Source organism: Acanthaster planci, linkage group LG21 (genome assembly GCF_054643075.1).
Source record: "Acanthaster planci isolate LZ-2023a linkage group LG21, COTS_SCS, whole genome shotgun sequence".
In the NCBI taxonomy this organism is placed as follows: Eukaryota; Metazoa; Echinodermata; class Asteroidea; order Valvatida; family Acanthasteridae; genus Acanthaster; species Acanthaster planci.
The window spans coordinates 10,976,351-10,995,412 of record NC_141797.1 but is presented as its reverse complement, the minus strand read 5'-3'; the positions used below and the strand labels follow the sequence as shown (position 1 = coordinate 10,995,412).

Genomic DNA, 19,062 nt, shown 5'->3' with positions numbered 1-19,062 from the left:
ATATATATGTTTCTCCACTTTGCTGATGACAGTAATAGTTTCAGAACCGTAAGCTAACAACGTCAGATTTTGACGGTCTTTTTTTCTGAGTAAAGACCGGTTCATACTACAGGAAAATGTGCAAGCGAAGCAAAATGGACACCACGAAAGATTTGCCCCAAAACTTCGCTCGAGTTGAAATGTGTTACACTTTTGCGAATTCGCAGCGCGTGTAAAGGTTTGATCTGGCCTCATTTCTGCCTCCAACAAATGTAAAATCCGTTTGACCTTGACAACACTGACCAGTATGCATGACGCAAGTCTTATCTCCCGGTACATGTTGCTGAATATATTATTTAGTTTGAGACACCCACTTCTTTGAAAACTTGAAGGTTCCATCCGATCCTACTTACTATATTCATTCTCTCAGAGGTCGAATTATAATTTTCGCCCCAACTCATGGCCTTTTATTCAAGTTTCTCTTGTGTATTTCATTAGATTTAACAAAGAAGAAAAACCAAAACACAGCCAATTCACATTAAACAGTAATCAATTACACAGCAAAGAAAAAAGACCACATTCAGTGCTGAATTTAGCCGAATTTCTGTTAGAGGTAAACATGAATCTTTCTAAGGCATAATATCTTTTTCAATCGTATTTAAACAATACAGATGATGGTTTACCCCCCGTTCGTTTTCATTTTATAAATATGGGAGCGGCGAAGCAAAAGAATTAAGATGAGTACATTCCTGGAGTTATTTGAAATGCGAAAAAGATATACAAAATTAACGTTCAAGGTATTTTTAAGCCAATCGCCGATCTGATTCCTAAAAGAGGTGGAAAAACTCACAAGTACAAAAGAGATGCATCAAAGTTTCACTCTCAGCTTGACAAAAAAAATGTCATTATCTCTTTTTTCTTAAATAAATAAGAGTTAACGGCCTAGATTCTTTAAGTCTATATTGAAACCATCGCAATTTTAGCTAGTGTGACATGCCTGAAAGGGCAAACTACATAACTCCAACCATTCAGTAAGAGGAAGATAACAAGCCAGCTTCGTATCTGGCCATCTACCAATAAATCTATAGCCTCGGACAACCTTCATTGCTGAGGCACAAATATGATACGGACAAGTAGAGCCCTTTTAATCCAGCATAAGTAACTGCAAATTAAAAGGAGTTAGTGGAAAACATATATTAGAGTTGACCCCGTTGTTCCGCGAGCCAAATACTTACGAACTCTTTTCAAACATGCAACCCCATGTTACTATGGTGGAACGTGTTACATTGAAAACCACTTATCAAGCCTGTATTCATATTCTTTCTTCCATCTTGGATGTTTGAAAGTTTCAACTAACTCTTTTTTTCAGATGTTGCAACAGCATTGTTTTGAATCCCTTGGGACCAGATTAAACAGGGGCTTTTTTACAATCGAAATGGCTTCATAGAATTTTATGACTGAAATTCTTCAACTATTCTTAAATTCCCTCTATATCGAGGGGTAAATTTGCTCAAAGTTGTGATTTTAGTCGGGCGCCGCGCAGATCACGAAAAACTCCTGTACGTACCTGAGCACGGTCCATGTGTTTAAATCAGCCGGCGGACAGACACACTGCAAACACGTGGGTGCGGTTAGCACACTTGCGCATGTGTATTCTGTATACTGGGGTGGTTGCTTTAATTCCTTTATTTTCGTGACTTTGTGTACATCATCAAGACAACACGTAAGAAATTACTCTCTGGGGAATCACTGGCACACCTACCTGCCTACGTGATATGGAGTAAGTACAATGTATTTTGCTTTTATTATTCCACACAGTAATACTTCACAGGAATAAAATTCATAGGCCTTGTCCGTGACCTTGAGACCATCATGGAGAAAGGAAAGACGATGTTGAGACTACATGTAGGAGTAGGACTAGGATTAACATTAGGCATGCCTACTTTAATACTTCAGTAGGCCTATGCCCACTTAGAGTTTGTACACATCACGTAAAATGAGCAAATTGGACGTCGGACCCCAGAGTTCTGGGGGTAGGCCTAAGTCTGTAACTTGTAAGTCGTTGGGTGTGATGATGCGCTCATGTGCACCTGTAATACTAGGCCATCCCTTGATTGCAACAAGTGCAACTTCACTTTGGCTTGTTGTGCGTGTATTTGACACCACTGCATCAGGATGATGGAGATCGGTTGAAATAATACTCTGAGTAGCATTACAAATCACCTTTTCAAAGATTCGGATATGGTCAGGCAAATCATGGCAAGGTAAACACCCTATATACTCACCACCACTTACCTTACATACCTAGTCTGGACATTCCTTTCTTTTCATGCAGTTAAGAAAACTCTGTGAAAATATTTTTTTCTTGAACTGGGAACACAATTTTCAGCTGGCTCTTTGTACTCCAAGGTTTCCTTGACTGTTCCTCTTTCTTTTACACCCCCAAAATGCCTCTATAAGTCTAAACTATAACTCTAAACTATAAGTCTAAACTTTTTCAGAGAAGGGGAAATGTTCTGTGGACATATGTAAGTCCACAGAACGTCTCCCTTTCTTGCGTCGTGTGGACATCTTTTGTTCGCAAGTCTACACTAGGTACGTGTATAGCGCATCAGTGTGAAGTCGCCAACTTGGTCTGGAATCAACTCGCTCTGAGTAAACTCCGTCTCAAGTCAACTTGGTCCCAAGTCAACTCGGTCTTGTCAACTCAGGAAGGCAGGCTCATGGCTGCAGCATCAATACAAAATCTCCCAAGCATACCTGTATTAAAGTACATGTATTTCCAGAATTCTAACATTGCATATGTACACTTTATTTACACATGTAGGCCAACTGACAAGTGCACGAGATGCCTGGCCTTGTAATTTGGGAAGGCCAGGCACTTGGATGCATCATTAGTTACCATAGATAAGAAGGCAAAATCCCAGACTTTCTTGTTAGCTTGACAAACTGTGGCATATAAGCATTTCCAGAAATCTAACATTGCATGAACACTTTATTTACAAACATGCAACCAAACTGTATGTTAGCCTATTAAGCCTGACACAAAAGTCAATGAAAAACTTGGTTCCATATATACCAGTAACTTCGGTGGTAAGTTGTTGTCAGTTGCCATGGAGATCAGTGGATTTTCAAAGACTCAAGACTTGAACTTAGACTTAGAACTTCAGGATTCGGACTTTATAAACAATGACAGCTTGGCTACCAGGACTTGGCCTAAGCCCCCCCTCCCTGATTTTTAACTTGACTTTACCGTGCAAGGCTAGTGGTCTGTGCGTTTATATGTCTGTGGTGCCGTGGCATCCGCAAAGTGGGAAAACAGGGCATGATAGTGTCTGCAACCCGGTATAAACAAACATGGCCACAAGTCACAGAGATTTGTGACTTTTGAACATCCTGTAGCATACCCCACAGTTCTTGGGGTAAACCTCCTAAACATGGCGAATATCTTTTCTCCATCAATCATGTTCTTATGCTCAGCCTGGGCCTGTCACCTAGCCCAGATTGGACAGCACTTTCAGTCTCTTCAGTTAGGTTTATGTACCTGTATGAGACCTGGGTGGGACCATGAGAGGGCACAATTTTCCTAGCAACGGAGGCTCATTTGGTGGGAACTGCACCACAGGAGACACTGATGAAGAACATGCATCACGGTTGCGTTGCTACCAGTAAATGAAGTCTCCCCACCAACATGCACTCTTTTTGACCAATGAGGGGGTGCTTCTGCTCAAGGCGGATAGACCCACATGTACATTTCAGAAAGACTTCCTTAATGTATGATGATGTAAACTTATCCAGGCTTTTCTTCCCGCTTCTAAAATTGAACATCTCTTCATTGCCTTCTTCACTCATTATCATCCTGTAATTGGTAGTAAATGCGCTGTTGGGTGATCAGATAAATAAATAAAATTTATAAATATACATGTACAATGTAGATGTAAGATTGATGCAGATTTACACACTTTGCACAAATGGACTATGGAGGAAAAACCTTATGACACTGGTCTGAAATATTTAAGTGTTTTCTATTACCAGCAACATTTTCACTGCTAAAATTTGACCTTTTAGCATGTTTAGAACACCTTTTTTTGCTTTGAGATGGCTGGTAGTACTTATACTAATAATGTTAGGTCACTGTAGGGGAATATTAGTGGCATCAGTAATGGATTTCTTTCCGTACATGTAGGCCTACCGGGTACATCTTGACTAACATCGAGGATATCAAGTAATTGTGCCATTGCATCTTGACTGTTAGTGTTCCCTCACGTGGCACACTTGAAAAAAATTGCCAAAACCACTTCATAAACATTTGAGAAGTTCTGTAAACTTGATAATTTGTATTATTACCTCAATTTGCATACATTTAAACAAACGTTTGTTAGAAAATTGATTGCCAGTTTGGGGTAGGTTTAGGAGTGGCCATTTTGCACTGATGGTGAAACAAATAGAAAATGAGCCAACATAAAAAATTCACTGAAAAGTTTTAGTAGGTGAGTCAAATCAGGAGTTTTGAGTTAGATTAGTGGGATTTGATGAAATTTCACTTACTTGAGGTAAAAATTTGAGGTAAAAATGTTGCTCTGGCAAGGCACTGGAGGCAAAAAATCAAACTGCGCCAAAGTTAGGAGGGGCACAGTTAAGGGGCTTCAACAATAAATGAAGGATGTTGCTGTCGCAAGAGTAAAAGCTGAAGGGATGCATTGTTTTGTTTTGTTTTCATTGTAGGAGGAAGCCACTAAGAGAAGTTAACACCAGAGTCGGTGATGACATCAGTAGTTTATCTCCTTTTTGTTCTTCTCAAGAAGTGGGCTCAAGAGAGACTCAAGTTCCAGTGAGGACCCAAGTGACAGCCACTGACAGTGACGAGGAGCAAGAACAGTGGATGGAGAAAACAGCTGCTAGAAAAGCTGCCACTTGTCAGACATATTTACCATCTTTGAAGAAATCAATTTTTACAGGTAAATTTGGCCCTATTTTCCTTCTCAATACAAATAGTTTTATCTCAATCTGTCATATGGTTAGACAGTCACTTGGAAAAGCAGCGGAAACGTATACATTCTTGGTTGACCTCTCTCAGAAAAAAGGTGCTGTGCGAGAACGGTATGTTGGATTTTCAAAAAAATGGTGTCAGAATGACCAAAAAGAGTTATTAAAAAAACTCCAAAAGGATTCTTGAAAATATGCACCTTGATAATATTGGAAAATATGTTAAAGGGGGGTAGATTCCCTAGCCCCTCCCCCCAGCTCTTTAACCCTAACCTTCCCCAACCACACAGAATTAAACAGTAGTAAAGTGTTTAACTGCCATGAAATAGTGCTCAAGGTTAGCACATTTTTCTGCTGAAGTTAGCACAATTTTTCTTCTGTGTTAAGAAGCTCTGTCAAATTGGGTCCTGACCCCACCCAGCCTGTTACTCCCTGCACTTCCCAGCACTGTATGGTTTTAGAGATTTAACAGCAACCCACAATAAAGAGGTGATGGGTTGAAACATGGATGTTTTGCTCATGAGGGGAAGAAATTATCATCTCAGTGTGACTGAAAAATCTTAGGTGACCTATTCTGGTTGTTTTTTATCATTTTTCCCTGTGTTTAGATTTGGGAAGACCTCCGTCATTGCTAGGTGAATGCGCTGCCATGGCTGCCTACATGAACATTGAGGCTGGCTAGCGTCATGGTGCAAGTGGACTGACCGATGAAATTGCCAAAGTGAAGAAGCAGATTACGTCATAAGTAACACAGGTAAGGAGTCGTCTCAAAATTCGTCTGGGACAAATGGTGGACAAGTGTCCATTTTCAATAACTATGAGCAAATGGCTGCCTTGTCCCCTGGGGTTTCATGATTTGCTGTGCAGCACTGCTCTACATCAAAGAAGATGGATTGGGGGCAACTGTGGCAATTGTCCATCAAATGTTATTTGACCCTTTTGGTCTTTAAGTTCTAACCCTGCACAGTTCAATTTTTCTTCCTCGTAATATTGCCCATTATTACAAGTCATTAGTAGAAGCCAAGGTGCACGTTATGTGAAATTCAGATAAATTCCTGACATCCCTGTTAAGTGAATACTCTGAAAAGCAAATTAAGCATATTTTCTCAAGTTTTATCTGATTGGGCACTGAGAACTGTTTCCAAAACATTTCAAAAATAAAGTCTAAAAATTAAAATTACATTCATTATGGGGATGAGTTCAGGCTTTTGGAAGGTGAGAAGTGAATATGGACAAAATTTTAAGTGTTCACAGCTCTTATTTAAAGAAGGATCTACCTTAATTTTGGCAAATATTGAACCAAAATACAAAAAGGGACCATGTTGTAAACACTTAAGTTAACAGTATTTTTAGTCACCATCCGAAATTTCCAATTTGTATCCAGCTTAATAGACTGGTGCAGATTGTTGAAATACTTCTGCCCACACTTTCCAGATCAATCATTGATTTCTGTTGGAGCTGCTGGTCCATAGATATTTTAGGTTTATGGCCTTCCCTGATCGACATTGCAGTAAAACAGCGCCCTCACTTGTTAGGAAAGGGAAAGACAATTTTAAGTGTCACATTTTGATTCAGTAAACCCTGAAGGGGTACCTGGAACAATATTTTTAACAAAGATTACAAATCACAAATTTTCAGAAGTTTCATTAGAAATGGGTCAGCAGTGTAGTGTCAAAGGAATCCTCTTGTCATAGTTCATTTTCTGACATGAAAATGGATGAAAACTAACAGTATTTTAATGCAATAAAAGGCGTAAAAATAAGAAGCATATAAGGATCCTTCTTTGTCTCAGTTTTTGCTCCAACTTAGTTTCTTTTGTGATTCATTTCTTCCCCAAGCACCTCATATGAAAGCTGTGGGTACGCCCCAGGAGAAGCAGACCATGATGCTGATGACAAGAACGCCCTCGCTTCCTTCAAAGTGGAGAGAAGGAAAATGGAGGACAAGATCCTATGAGACTTCACAAAGATGATTCATGAGAATGTCAAGGAGAGGAAGGTACTCGAATAGATGCCAGTCCTCGCCTCCATCACTGAGGAGGAATGGTTTCCAAGATTGCATGAGGGATCCTCATCAGAATCCTAGGCGATGATTCACAAAAAGGCAAGGAAAGGACAATTAATCTTCTCAGAGATGCAGTTGCTTGCTTCCACCTTAGGATGGAGCAAGTCTGTCTGCATTTGTACACTACTCAAAGGATCAAAGGATCATATGTGGTGTTTAATAATTTAAACAAACGGTATTCACATCGCAAACAATGAGTGTCATTTAATTTGGCTATTTTATGGCATCAAAACAAGAAACTTTGGCCAGCGTCTTGTCCAGGTCCTTTACAGCCTTGTAATGATGTATAAAAAACTGAGTTTTAACGAAGAAATATGAGGGCGCTGTTTATGAGTTAGAATGATACCTTAGTAATACGAGGGCGCTGTTTATGAGTTAGAATAATATCACAGTAATATGAGGGCGCTGTTTATGATTCAGAATATCACAGTAATATGAGGGCGCTGTTTATGAGGTAGAATGATATCACAGTAATAGGAGGGCGCTGTTTATGAGTTAGAATGATATCACAGTAATATGAGGGCGCTGTTTATGAGGTAGAATGATATCACAGTAATAGGAGGGCGCTGTTTATGAGTTAGAATGATATCACAGTAATATGAGGGCGCTGTTTATGAGTTGGAATGATACCTCAGTAATACGAGGGCGCTGTTCATAGTATATCCTGGTAATGTGAGGGCACTATTTGTGATTCTGAATCTCAGAAAATAAGCACTTGGAAGATGTATGTACACGTTCACGTACATGAAAAAATTGCATGTAACGGTTGAGACCCCTTACTTAGTAAAGTAGTGCAATGGCTGACTTTGTATGTTTGCAAATCTTCCCCTAAATCACATATTTTTACAATGATGGTTGATAAAAAAAATCACATTAGTGGTTGTCAGGACATTTAAAAAAACAGCTTCACAGTTTTCCAAAACCTAAACACAAAGTGGTAAAAGGTCCAATGTTTCAGTCACCTTTTCTCAAAATGTCCTGAAGTGAGACACTTGTACGTGTACGTCATTGTACCACAATAGGGTTGTACTAACCATTCTCAATCATGGCATTGTACCCCCCCCAAGACACTCCCAGTCTCTCATCTCCTTGCCTCAGAGTCATCCCATCCTTAATTTATGTGCAAAGAGAATGAAAGGTGGCCATTTTGAAGTTGTGCAATACCTGAGCAATACACATTGCCCAATGCTTTTGACCCTTCCAGCTAATTGGGCTCTGAAATGCAACTAACCAATTACATTGTCTCATCACATTCTATGGTGCTCAACCAAGCATGAACATGAGCTTCAGTGTACAATAAGTAAAGTCAATGAGATACACACCTGGCTGAAATTTTTAAAGACAAATTTACGTCTGATCCGTTGACTTTTTTGAGTAGTGTATATTTGTACCGGTATTCAGTACAATAATGCTGCTATAATGAACAGGGCAGGGTCCATACACAATGCTTGGTGTAGCATGCCTCCCCAACTTTTGCAATTTCATTGGTACTGCTCGAATTGTTGCATTTTCATAGGCCTAAAAATCTAGATCATATGTTCCAATTTCCATAAAAAAGCGGGAAACTAGTCCTGGCAAAAGAGGGCACTACTTGCCAAAACAGAGAGGGTGCCATTTGCAGAAGAAGGTGCTCTTCCTATTTTGAAATGTCAGTTCTTACACACATGTACATACAGGTGTGTTCTTGTTTGTGTGGCTGCTTGTTTTGCTATGGGCTATAACACGGCTGTTTCAATTTCAGAGTTTATTGACATCTTAATTTTTTCCTAATTTTTTCTCTTTAATTTAAAGAACATTTGTGATGTTCAGTAAATGTGTGCTAAAAATTTAAGCGCCAAGAGGCATGTTCCATATACTGAATAGTAAGTGGCATTGTACTGTACTGGTACTGGCATGTACATCTATCTTAGTCATGATTCAAGAGGTACATGTAATCTGTAAACTGAAGACAGTTGGGTCAGTTTGCTTTTGAAGACAGACTGTTGTTCACCTTTAATTTGTTTCTTTTCATCATAACGCATTGATTCATATTAATGCACATTTAAAAATATTCATATTTACATTACAAGTTATCAAGATGCTATACATGTATTTTAAAATTGGCAAATAATTACCATTTGGAAAGACTCTAGACACATTGATACTTCTAAAAGCTTGTAACTATTGCATGCTTTTAACAATTGAATGGTGTTTCCATTCAGGCAACCAAACTACCAGCATTGTTTGGTCAACCAAGCAGCTGTTTTGAACCTAACTTTTAACAAGTTTGCCCCCCCCGAACAGAGATATTGACAAATGGGAAGAACCACTGACATAGAGCTGGATAGCTCAGTTGGTAGAGCACTAGCGGTATTCCAGAGGCCACAGGTTCAAATCCTGCTCCAGTCAATTTCTTTATTCATCTTTTTCAAGTTTTTCCATGGACAAAATTCTATGTGCATTTTGTATTTTCCAAGTTGTACATCCACATTACCTGAGAATTAGAAAAAAGTCTTTCACTTAAAATTATCACAAAACTGCACGTTGCAAATTGTTGGCTCAGTGCTGAAAGGTCATTACTGCAAAAATGTAATTTTTGAAAACACTTTAAGGGCTTTACTCTGTGCATGAAAGAAATATTTGATTCAAAAGTTTCTATTTTTTAGTCATAAAACTATTTTTTTTGCAGCCAACATGTTTAAATTTTAACCAATTACTGCAAAAATGTAATTTTTGTAAAACACTTTAAGGCCTTTGTCTGTGCACGAAAGAAATATTTGATTCAAAGAGTTTTTATATTTTAGTCATAAAACTAGTTTTTTGCAGCCAACACGTTTAAATTTTAACCAATTCTATTTCCCAAATTAATGTCTAAAAATGTTATTTTTCATCAAACACCTTTTAGTGCATTCTAAAGACCTTTTAGCACTGACATGAAATTTGTTTCATTTGAAAAATTACCTGGCAAAAATGCTTTATGTGTATGTAACACAATCATCATTAATTGCATTAACCAGTTAACTTTTGTTTGCAAGTGAAATAAATGTTCGTTTATTTAAACCAGCAGAACAACTTGTTTGTACATGTATATCTATTTGTAAAACTGTAGTACTTTGCCATTTATCCCTTCTCCTAATTTGGACCATTTTACACTGCCAGAGTTCACGGTACATGTGGTTTCTATCTGTAGATTTTACATTACAGCCTCATCCTACTTGGATGCCCTGCCAGTCTTAAACATCTTTCCAAGCTCCTTATATAAAGTTCCCTCTTGGAGCCTTTTAGCCTAAATCTTATAAGGGCTACAATAAACCCAATAGCAATATGGAACATTAAGAAGCTATGTCCTTCAACCCAATGGGATCCTCAGAGCTCTAATACTGATAGTCCCAAGCCCTCAGCCATCCACTCTACCCTTCCTATCAGCTCTCAGACTCCCAGCCCCTAGGACTTCCACCCTTGCCTATCTCCAGTACAGAGTTTGGCTGAAAAATATTCTAAGTCCAAACAATGGAAGGTTTAACATTTAGAAACGAGCACATTTCTTCAAGAAAGTGCCATGGCATAGCGGTTAAGGATACTAACTGCAATGCACAAGGACCTGGGTTCAATTCCAGGTGGGCATGCACAATTTTGTTAAAAAACTTAGTAAAAAAAAAAAAAAAAAAAAAAAAACCTCCTTTTCCGGGGACCCCAGGATTTGAACCGGGATCCCCTGGCCTGGCAGCCAGCTAGCTAACCACCAGGCCAATTGCCTCTTGATAGATAAGAATTCGGAACTTATATTTAAAGGTTAGGATTGCGCAATCTAAAAAAGGTCAGAGGGCACATTTACATGTATTTAAATAACAAAAGCAGAAATTTCAATGTTAAAAGACAAAATATATTCAACCTTGCATGTATTTCAGTATATTTTAGGTCAAACATTTATTTGCAAACCTTTCTGTATTATGTTCAGTTTTACATCATGTATGCTACTAACAATTCAACTGTGTTGGTTGAAACTTGAACACATAACTTAGAGCAAGATTTTCCTAGGGTTGAAACGTCAGGTCCTCTGAATTTTTCAGTAGAATGTCACATTTTTCGGTCTCTTGCTAAAAACAGTAAAATTTGTCAGCTTTTCTGGATGAGTGGGGGCGCTCCTGCTGTGATGTAAATCAGGGAATTCAGGCAGCATTCAGTTCTTTTTTTCCCTCTTTCCATTACTATTGTGCGATTAAGGCAGTGTTCAGTTCTTTTTGTTTCTTTTTGTTTCTTTTTCCATTACCATTGTGTGATGTAGTGGCTTCATGGAATGGTAATAGCGCCCTCTGCGGTTGGTCAGCATTTCACAACAGAGCCTCTGACGTAGCAAGCACAACGGACATTCCTCCTGCTAGGATTCCTAGGAGAAACCAATCAATGTCATCAAGTTCTGTCAATTTTATTCCAGTGTTAACCCAGAAGTTGCAGCATTATTTTGTACCATCTCACAGCCGAGATCTTGCCCTTCCCAAGCCCAATTTTTTTTCAACACTCGCCGTGCATGTAAAACATTCCTTATCAATACAGATGCGGAGTCTTAAATCAATCTGACACAAAACTTATAGTTGATACGGTCATTTAAAGTTGAAGGCTACAAGCGTACCAGCCACTGTGTGCACTCAGCACACCGGTTGAATGTGCAGGTACTTTTTTTTTGGTTGATCTGTTTCAGGAAAGTGGATACTGCATGAGAACAGTACGTGTCATTTCACAAAATGGCTGTCAAAGTGACTGTAAAAAGCTGCTATATGAAATTAAAGGCTTGGCTTGTAAAAAAAATAGAAAAGTATGGCTGACCTCTTTCATCTGACCAAGTGGTTAGTGTCTATGGTTTCCAATCATAGGACTGGAGGTTGAAATCCAGCTGCTAGCATGTGCAATTTTCACAGAATTGGTGTCAAAAAGACCACAAAAGAGTTACTGAAAAACTCCTGAAGGCTTGATTCTATCTTCTCCCTGGTTCTTTCAGGGTCAAAGGAACACACACAGCTAACTGCAAAATGTTGATTGTTAAGTTTTCAAACCTGAAAGTGATTTGGTTCAGGTAATATATCTTAGGACCTCTATTGGCTTGAATGTCTATATTTGAAATTTTCAATATTGCCTTGATGTTACTTTGTGCATGTGTCTGTGACATCAATGTATGGCCTCAACATCACCTTCAACTCTTAAAAAGACAACTTACAGTCACTGCAGAAGACAGACTTTTCCTGGATGGACAGCACATTTCTTCCATTCTCACTACCATCTCTGCTTCTATCCACTTGCCAACAATTGCCCTAATAATAGAAAAAAAGTTAACTGGACTGGAGAAATAGAAAGGCCTAATTTATGTCAATTAATATGAGTGATTCCAAAGCCATTTTCATAATTAAAACAAGCACAATATATAACCCAGACTGTTCGGGGTTGTTTGGCTACATCATCAGTCTACATCATTTGTCAAAATAATTTGCTTGCCCAGTGTAAAAGGATCCAACAGGTCAACTCTCCCCAAGGCCAAACAGCCTGGGCGTCTGTGGTTGCCAGTCACCACAAGATCCAACAGTGGCATTGTTCAATGAGACTAGCTCCCATTGTCTCAACATGACCAGTCTGTTTGGCTGCTGTTGATTGCCCAGTGCATCAAAAGGCAAGTTCCCACTGGACGTTTTTTTGGTTATCTTACCTCGAATTTCCTGTAGAATTACAAAATTAAATCCAATGGGAACAGACCGTAAACTAACGTCCCTGTCAACTTACTGCGATTGGGATGTAAAACTATAGACCTCCATCAATGTTCCAACAGCAGATAGTGTCACAATAAGGGGCTTGATCTGTGAAATTAAAATAATCATAAAATGATTTAAATCATTCACCCATATATAATTAACAACTTTCTTTTTACAAGATCAATATTCATTTTCATGTTGTTATTTTTAAGGAGCTTCAAAAGACCATTCAAAGATTCCAAATTGTGGCTTTCATCAGTAAATTTTGGGGGAAATTATACCCCAAGACAGGTTTAGCGTCGGTTATGTTCTCAGCCAGAAAACATTTGTCATCATCATGTCTACAAAGTGTACACCATCCGGCACTGTGCAGTCTCTTTAGTTTTTAATTTAGTTCTCTAAGACAACAAAAATTAACACAGAACTGTACATTTGTTTGATGGCTGCACTAAGTAACTTCAACTCTATTTTAAATGATGAAAGATTTTCGGCTGAAGCAGACACATTATTCAATTTATGCCTGATGTTCCTGACCCTATAGGGGAGGGGAAACGTTATCTCCCCCTCCCCCCCCACACACAGTGACATAACACCTTCCATTGCTTCCCACCCCACACAGACCCCTCCTCAAAAAAATTGTTCCCCTCTATTTTCCCTTTCATGGGTGGAGGGTGAAGCCACCACAGCTGCCTAATTGCGATCAAATCAGAAGGGTTAGCAGGTGTCAATTACATGTACATGTGCATGACCATGATGTCATATTTAGACTTACATGTCTCCATCGTCCAGTCATCTCTTACCTGATTGCCAGCTGCTAGGTGTGTATGCAGGAGTGGTGTCCAGCATCATAGTGTGCCAATGCAATGCAGGTGCATAGGGTGCATTCTATTTCAAAGCAAACCTGGAAAAATAGCAAGCCACTACAATAAGAGAAACTCACACTAAGTGAAGAATCTTCAATGGCAAAGTTGCAGGGAACTGAATCGATATGGACTCACACACCAATTCTACATGTAAGTATAAAAAACAAAAACCTGATCAACCCTTTAAAAAAATGACCAAACTGAAAAATAAAAAAATGACCAAACTGAAAAATTAGATAAGAATTAAGAGCTGGGGGGAATGTGGAATCACAGATCAGCCCAAACTTTATACTTCTTTACTGCTGTGCTCAATGTACATGAAGCCAGGCTGCAGTCTTGAACTTCAAATGACCATCATAACAAAACAATTTGTTGGATTGAGTGCACCTAATTTCTACAAAATGAAGCATGGGATGGCTGAGTCACAGTGCCAGCTGTGACAAGTCACAACGTCCACAATGATCCGGCTTTTTTAGTATTCACCAGCACAGTGTGTCAAACAGAACTTATAAGAATACATGTACATGTACACTCAGACTTCAATCACTGACTCTAGCAGACAGGACTCGAGCAGAAAACCACACTGCATTATGTGGAACAATATATGACATGTAAGTTGACTGCATCCTGCATCCAGTCACCTTATATAAACAGCTCCATCTTCAGCATCTCTGCAGTCTCCTGACAACGGACAGTGCACACAGGCCAAAAAATTGAGTATACTCGTGGTTCCTTTCAGAACCACACATACTCATAAGAGATATTTTCCTTCGCATGGTGCTACTGCAAGACTTTCCACCTATTGCTGTCTTCCACCATGAATTGCCTGAAATGCCATCTTGTACGATATGTTGTCTGTAAGGCAACATGGGTAAAAAAAGTAGTCAGAAAAAAGGAGGGCACACTAAAAATAAGACTGTTAACATTTCAAATCATGGAAATGTAGTCAAATAGCTGTTTAACCAAGATACAAAGGTTGCACACTGAAAATGAACGTAAGTTGCCATGATTGATTGGTTTAAGTTTGGTTTTTCTCCGGGTTGATGCATTTTTTTTGAGTGGTCCTAAACTTTTGCAATGACTGCACTGGTATACTACATACTTTTATAGGCATGAAAGCCTAAGGGGAGCTACTCTTATGTTACAAATAGATTCATTCAAACACATGATAGATACTAGTTCAACGCACCTCATGTGGTGTGCAGTAATTAACGTTGTCAGAGATTACCACAACTGCTGGTGTCTGGAGCTGTACATGTTCACTGCCAGTGAAGATCTTGAGCAAATCACACTTGTAACAAAATCATGGTTATCGAGATCACAAATAATTCACCAACAGGCATGATGGTCAGGAATTTGCCATTTGGGCAAATTGAACATGATAAACTGCTGGGTGAATTAAAGAGGCAACTGAGAAATACCTGTATGTGGCTGATACCGTTCGCGGCCGGGGAGTTTTATCCCAAAGTTTAAGCCTTCCTCCACTTGTTTCTAGTTTAGGAGTAGGGCCATGTGTTCAGAGGAATAGTCCACTAGCCTGGCCCTAATGAAGTTGAGTCTCTAACATGCCACTCTTCGATGTTTCCTCAACTCTCCTCATGCATCACCGCCAAACCTCTTTGCTGAAAAAATTGAATTCATTCAGTTAAACTAAATAATGATATTATAACCTTTCAAATACATGTCACTGATCACCTCTGTGAACAATTTTGGTGTCATGAAATCTAAAAAACCTGAAATTAAAAAACGACAGCATCCAGAAATTGGCACAAATTTAGCTAAGTGTTCCCTATTTGTGGCACACTTAAACAAATCTCTGAAAATCCCACATAAGAAGTTCTTGAAAGTTTATAAATTCTAGTATACACATAAATGTACGAATGACTTGCTTGGGAGGGATTTAAACAATTTACAAGATGTGTGTAAAATGTAAGAGGGCACAGTCCTACTAAAGTTACTCGTCATTTTCACAGAAATGGGCCATGTACATGTATGCAGGAGTTACTGTAGACATGGCTAGTGTTGATCCTAGTCCTAGGATTAGTCTCATACTCAACGTTACGCCCCAACTACATGTATACCATCAGTGCCAACTATAGTTGGGCCCATCCCAACTAGAGTGCTACAGTTGGGCCGGCCAAACTACAGCAGAGAGGTCCTGTGTGCATGACATGCCCAACATGTGCCAAAGTCATATTGTTTACAAATGTCATGCCATTGGTCATAGGGCTAGATGAACAGATGTGTCAAGTGTGAGACACATTGACTTGAGACATTCCACAGACATTGGTCAACGATAGGTGGGCCAGCCCAAATGCAGCACTACAGACTTGGGACTTTCCCAAGTATAGTATTAGTTGGGACTTACTGTAAGTTGGGGCGTAACGTCTTTTCCTTTCTAGTGGTCTTAAGAAGTTAAGGACAAGGCCTATGAATTTTATTCTTGTGAAGTGTGAAATAAGCCTATAACTTTAGTGTGGAATAATAAAATACATACACGTAAGTGTGCCAGCGATTCCTCAGACACTAATTTCTCACGTGTTGTCTTGATATGATACACAAAGTCGCAAAAATAAACGGATTTAGAGACCACCGTGTGCTGACATGGCTCTACCTCCATGGTATTACCACTGGACGTGTGCCACCGCACCGTACCCACGTGTTGTTTGCATGTGTGTTAGTTCCTAGGGGGTTTTGGATGCAGCGCGTGAGCTTTCAGAAGTGACGTCATGCACTTCCAGCTTTTCGTCTTGTGAGCGCCCTCTCGCGTGTTGATAACACACAACAACATCCCTTAACGTGGAGCACTTCGATTTGTTTGTCTTAATTTTACCGTCCAAATTTTGAGAGTTGATAGATTAGGGTCTAAAATGAAAACATTCAAAGTTTGGTTCAGATCAGACTAGGGAATATTGAATTATTGGACAGTAAAATTTTGTGTACGTTCTTGTGGGAATGTCTCCTTAATGGCCCATTAGCGGTTATGCTTATAAGTTGAAGCACACCTGATAATAATTTATTAGAAGTTATCATTCTTAAAGCGGCGTCACATTCATTAGAGGCACACGTCAGAAGTTTCTCAGAGACTGTCCTTCAATACAGACGAGTCCTTTTATTCGGAGATAAAGTCAGTCCCCTTATTTTCCAAGTGGGCTTGGATCCAAATAAACCCCACGTTATAATTAATAAGTTTAGCCTTTTTTTTTTTTTACTGTACGTGTGTATATGAATGAAAAGGAGCGGTATTAACGGTCTCTTACACATCCTCCATGCCATAGACTCCTGCTTGTAATTCTAAAAGTAAAAGGTAGAGTAATTTAAAATTGCAGCCTTGGATGTTTATGGTACGAGCCCCAAACCCACTTGAAAATGATGTACCTGTTTTGGGAGACCAAGAGTCTCTCTATTGAGGGACTGATTTCGTCCCCAAGGAAGGACACTTGTGGGGGTTTCAGGAGAGCATCCGAGTTACGATGCCGTGCACCTCTACTGACGTTAGGGACCATCCTGCTGAATTTTTACCCAATTTCCAGATGTAGCCGTTATTTTCGATGAAAGTTAATGACACTGACATTGCTCATCAAGGTGCAACGGCATGTGTAATTAAAGATATACAGTATATAATCAAGTAATTTGACGTATTTTCAACAAGAGGTTGGGCAGCACTGTTTGAGGAACATGAGCAAATTCAGTGGAAGTCGAAGTGTACCACGTTTTTATAAATGCTTCGGTCGTGTTAAAGCAAAATCTTCTAACACACATGTATAACTCACACTCAACAGCATTTTCAAATCAACAATTCTTTTGGTACCGCCATGAGCATCAGAATTGGTGGTATGGGTGCGCTACAAATCTGCACTGTTATGAGTATCATCATTAATGTATTTTGTAAATCTCTGTTAAGATTTATAATTCCAACAGGCCAAAGGAATTATTCACAAGATTGCAGTTTCAATTACTGAGATGATTAACTGCACACACTGAATCCCATCAGCCATGTCTTGATCTCTTAAGAACCTGTTATAAAGAACAGAACTAAGGCTGTGATGTTTTCTCGATGTAGACTGCATATAATGTTTGCATGCAACCTGTGAAGGAAAAAATAATCGCTAATGTCAACCGGTGATCGTCATACCTAATCAATTTGATTGCTGTCGAAGAATAACAATGCCGGCCAATACATTCACTTCGTTTTTGAGTACCAAGTCAGTTTTATCAACGTCAAAAAATCGCTAATATCAACCATTGCTAATCATTAAAGATTTTATGAGCTATATAGAACCAATAGGCAATTTTATTTGGGGCCAGGTTAAGAAGAGGGACAAACGATACGATACCCCTTCCCCACTTCGTGGACACTCCCTGTCCCACCAATGATGCCCATGGTTTTGACCAAAACAACAATCTCTTCTCTTCTTTATTAGGGACACCATATGTGACCTCTACTATTTCCACAACGTTCTCCCCCGACGCAACCACTGAAGGTAAGTGTGGAGCCATTGGTCAAGAATGTAGCTCAGTCCACGGGCTGCCGATATGCAACAGAAACTCAACCTCATTGTCTTTGTGAGCAGTCTAAAATCAACAACACGTCAAGTTCTTTTACGATTGACTGCAATATCATTTACAAGATTGTAGTTTCAGCTATTGAGTGTAAGCAATTGACAATACAAAATCCCACCGCCCGTCTCTTGTTATATGAATGGTAAATCACAAAACACAAAGCTGTCAGGTTAATCGTTTTCTTCTGTAGAATATGTGACATGTGCTGGAAGTCATTTCACTTGTGGCGATGCAACATGTATCTTTGACTCTTGGCAATGTGATGGTTATGTTGACTGCCTCGACGGAAGTGATGAACTCAACTGTGGTAAGAAAGGAACAACTACTTGGGGGATTCATTCGAAGATGCTCAAGATTTAGTGAATCTGATGCAGTCTCATATTTTATGTTATTCTTTCATTGTAAGGATGCTATCACTGCATGAGAGATTGACTCATACGATGTATGAGCTCACAACCTAAATGGAAAGTGGGAAATGCGGACCGTGTCTTACTCCGCTTTTAAAAAGTATAAAGCCTGAACTTAAGGGCCCGCCTCTACGATGACCAGGAACATCCTCACATCACGTGCGCTACTCTTTCTTGTCTCATTTCTTCTCCTTTCTTCATTTGGATCACACTAGAGTCTTCCTTGTTGAAATCCGGTCATAATGATTCAGACTCAGCATAGCACATTATGTATTTCTTTTCAGAGCCCTCGCCTTGTTCTATCAGTGATATCAAATCAACTTTTGCATTGCTTAAAATAATTAACACTCTAAGAGCCGATGCTGAATGACAAAAAAGTGTTTTACCTCTTTATCCTTCGAAGAAAATATTCACTTACCAGTTAACCCTTTCCCCCTTGAACTAGATCCTCTATACACGACTGATGAAACATACACTCCATCC

General features: G+C 39.2%; 2 protein-coding genes and 1 long non-coding RNA gene across 10 annotated transcripts in view; 2 read left to right on the top strand and 1 right to left on the bottom strand.

Annotated features, from left to right (window-relative positions):
• Positions 1-19,062, top strand: part of LOC110982977 (uncharacterized) — a 56,119-nt gene that overhangs the window by 361 nt on the left and 36,696 nt on the right. The window contains exons 2-3 of the mRNA XM_087130963.1: positions 18,034-18,093; positions 18,363-18,479. Of these exons, the coding sequence (XP_086987089.1) occupies positions 18,034-18,093; positions 18,363-18,479 (177 nt within the window). The remainder of the gene's footprint in view (positions 1-18,033; positions 18,094-18,362; positions 18,480-19,062) is intronic.
• Positions 4-10,080, top strand: LOC110982979 (uncharacterized). The gene is made up of 4 exons (XM_087130964.1): positions 4-1,759; positions 4,705-4,937; positions 5,574-5,719; positions 6,819-10,080. Exons 1-3 carry the CDS (start codon positions 1,755-1,757, stop codon positions 5,645-5,647), a joined length of 312 nt encoding a protein of 103 aa, XP_086987090.1. The 5' UTR covers positions 4-1,754; the 3' UTR covers positions 5,648-5,719; positions 6,819-10,080.
• LOC110982978 (uncharacterized) lies at positions 9,382-19,012 on the bottom strand. 8 transcript variants are annotated; one of them, XR_015423593.1, is made up of 8 exons: positions 16,107-16,262; positions 15,031-15,231; positions 14,799-14,900; positions 14,251-14,464; positions 13,547-13,647; positions 12,778-12,851; positions 12,221-12,314; positions 9,382-11,395 (listed from the first exon to the last, which is right to left on the bottom strand). It is a non-coding gene; the product is annotated as an uncharacterized LOC110982978 (long non-coding RNA). The 8 variants fall into 8 exon arrangements; XR_015423595.1 differs by having other exon boundaries at positions 14,799-14,885; XR_015423594.1 differs by lacking the exon at positions 16,107-16,262 and adding an exon at positions 18,998-19,012 and having other exon boundaries at positions 14,799-15,231.

What these genes read in the sequence shown, in the direction of transcription:
- LOC110982979 (XM_087130964.1), top strand. An exon ending in GAAGAAATCAATTTTTACAG is followed by an intron (nt 4,938 to 5,573) that starts GTAAATTTGGCC and finishes CCCTGTGTTTAG; the next exon opens with ATTTGGGAAGACCTCCGTCA.